The 2689-nt window shown below is 47.0% G+C and overlaps 1 protein-coding gene across 1 annotated transcript; it reads right to left on the bottom strand.

Moving 5' to 3' along the window:
• Positions 1 to 450: 450 nt before the first annotated feature.
• LOC123104873 (manganese-dependent ADP-ribose/CDP-alcohol diphosphatase) lies at positions 451 to 2260 on the bottom strand. The gene is made up of 2 exons (XM_044526799.1): positions 2079 to 2260; positions 451 to 1660 (listed from the first exon to the last, which is right to left on the bottom strand). The coding sequence occupies exon 2, from the start codon at positions 1580 to 1582 to the stop codon at positions 602 to 604; it is 981 nt and encodes a 326-aa protein (XP_044382734.1). The 5' UTR covers positions 1583 to 1660; positions 2079 to 2260; the 3' UTR covers positions 451 to 601.
• Between the last annotated feature and the right edge of the window lie 429 nt (positions 2261 to 2689).

Here is a 2689-nt window from a genome sequence, read left to right on the forward strand (position 1 = left end):
CCCTCACTTGTTGACTTCTCTATCTCCAGACCTTTATATTGGTCACAACGAAGGTAGACAATCATACTCCGGGAACATATATATCAGGATGTTTCTTACATTCGTGTGTTTTAAGATCTCTACCAAAGATATATTCAAAGATAATTAAAATATAAACAAACATTACACTGGATATATGGGTGGGTTTGGGTATGGGCAGGGTTTGCGCCCATGGGCATGGGTACGGGTGAGGTTTTGTGCCCGTGGGCAACATGGGCGTGGGTATGTAATTATTGTACCCGCCCCACCCTAACTATTGTCTTCCTTGATGGAATAATGGAGTACAAAGACTGAAACCACTTGCAAGAACTTTACACACCCAAATAGCATTGCATTTATTACATTTACAACAGACTCGTGAATAATAGAGCCTAACACTATGCTCCCTTCAGCAGTTTTCAAATGGTGAAGTGAGCATTACAACAGTTCCATTATTTATTCCACCACTTTCAGTGTTATTTACAAGTAATAGTGTCGTCAGACAAGACAACAGGAAGTCACATGAGTTTTCTCTCAATGGCATCACCAGAAGTCAAAATAATGAAGTCACGTGGATTTTACACTACAACGCAGCTCGATCAGAGGACCGAAAACACATTTCAGTATCAGCCATTCCATCAGAGCCTACAAGCAATAGCTTGTCAGGATAAACTTCGATATGCCCGAATGCACTGGTGCCAGGAGGACACTCCAGCGCAGCCTCAAGGGTGCGATGGTGCACGCCATGGGAGTCCACTGAGTAGCCACCCTTGTGGTCGTGTCCGGCAAAGCAGGCCTTAACACAGTTGTATCGTCGAACGATAGCCATCACCTCATCATAGTTCCACATAAGAGCTGCTGGGTACACTGCGCCAGGGTCCATTGGGAGATGACTGCATAGGATGACGTTCTGCCGGCGGTCCGATGCATCCTGGAGGACATCGTTGAGCCAGGACAGCTGCTCCTTGCCAACTGCACCATTGAACTTCACAAACCGCCTGTCGACACCAAAAAGACCGTCAGGGCTGTTCTTGTCGGTGTTTGGGTTCTTTTCATCGAGGAGCTTCAATGCTGCTGCAGTCACAGGATGATCGTGAGGCCAGCCAAGTGCGCTGAAATCATAAGCATCCAGAACAACAAATCTGTACTCGGGACATGGTGAGAAGTCATAATACGCGCGATCAGAATCCGTCGGCATCTTCAACAATGCCACCAGCTTGCTCCGAGGAAGGTTGTAGAGGCAATGGTTGCCAAACATATGGTAGGTCGGGCCATCGAACTTCTCAAACTCGTCAATGACCTTCTGCACCGCCCACAGCGACTTGTCCTTTGGGCAGAACCCGTCGATGGTGTCTCCAAAGTTGATCGAGAACTTGATATTGCCTTGCTTGTTCCATGTGCTGACAGCTCTTTGAAGGACGCTGATGCTGTGCCTGTAGTAGCGTGGGACGCCGAGGAACGAGCGGCCGTCTGGGATATCGGCATACTGGACATCAGCAATGACGCCAAATGTGAACAAGGGCTTCTTGGCAGATGCATGGACTAGTCCGTTTGCGGCAGCCATCACAAGAACTTCAGTATCACCAGTCCTTCGAAAGGCAAAAGTAGAATCTGGAATAGAATGCGGTGCCCCCGCTAGAACCTAGGATATAAGCCAAGAAATATTTGCTCAGAATTCGGGCGAATCAGTATATAATCATTTTGTCACATTAAACAGTATATATAAAGCAATGGAGCGCAATGCAATTCAGCATCATAGCAGTAAAAGTCTCTGCGTGTTACGCATTTCACACCGAAGTAACTTTAATAGACTCTCAACTCTTTCTGTACATGTGCCCAACTAAAACAAGCACTTTGTGAATTGTGATTTACTGCTAATAAAATCTAGCTATCTATCGACCTGAGAAGTGTTGATAAAACCGCTCCTGAGATTCACACGAAGCGGGGAGACGCAGCCGAGCTGCCTGTAATCGGAGCCTATGAACTGAAACAGAGCGACCGACAGATTGTAACAACCAAACGATCCCAAGAGGAAGGAAACCAGGGGGGGGATGGATTACCGGCTCAGCGACAGAGGCGGCGAGGTAGGCTGCGGCGGGCTCCGGTGGGATCTCCGGCGCGCTGGGTTGGTAGATCCCGGATCGGACGGTGGAGTCTTAAAGCAGCGAGCAGCCGGGAGGGGGAGGAGTTTGGATCTTGACGGAAGCCTCTGTCCTCCCTCTGCTCTTCTCCTCCGGCTCGGGAGAGGCAAAGACGGGGGAACCGAGTCGGACCACCGGTCGTTAGCCCTGGGCCGAGGAGGCCCGTGACAAAGCCCAAAACTGCAAGGGGTTTAATTTCAGGACTCGTTTTTTTGTTCTTGTTTTATTTATTTATTTTTGTAATTTAAAGACAAAATTTTATTTATTTTCAGAAAATAGATATAAAAAATTAAAAGCAAGCACATGAGTTATTCGAAAGTAAAGTAAAGCTAACATTACATTGCGGTTTGCGAAGATAGTCGCTAGCCACTGCTAAACAAATTTCTCTTTTGCCGTAGAGCAACGTCCAAATGGCAACTTGGGGTTTTTGAGGATGTCAATGGGGTATATTTAAACCATGCTTGCATCGAAGAAAATACAACGAAACTTTGATATAGGAAGCAAGGACACACTGGTTCTGATGGTAGGTT

The sequence above is a fragment of the Triticum aestivum genome, chromosome 5A (assembly GCF_018294505.1).
Source record: "Triticum aestivum cultivar Chinese Spring chromosome 5A, IWGSC CS RefSeq v2.1, whole genome shotgun sequence".
NCBI lineage: Eukaryota > Viridiplantae > Streptophyta > Magnoliopsida > Poales > Poaceae > Triticum > Triticum aestivum.

What these genes read in the sequence shown, in the direction of transcription:
- LOC123104873 (XM_044526799.1), bottom strand. Translation starts at nt 1,582, where the DNA reads ATGGCTGCCGCAAACGGACTAGTCCATGCATCTGCCAAGAAGCCCTTG.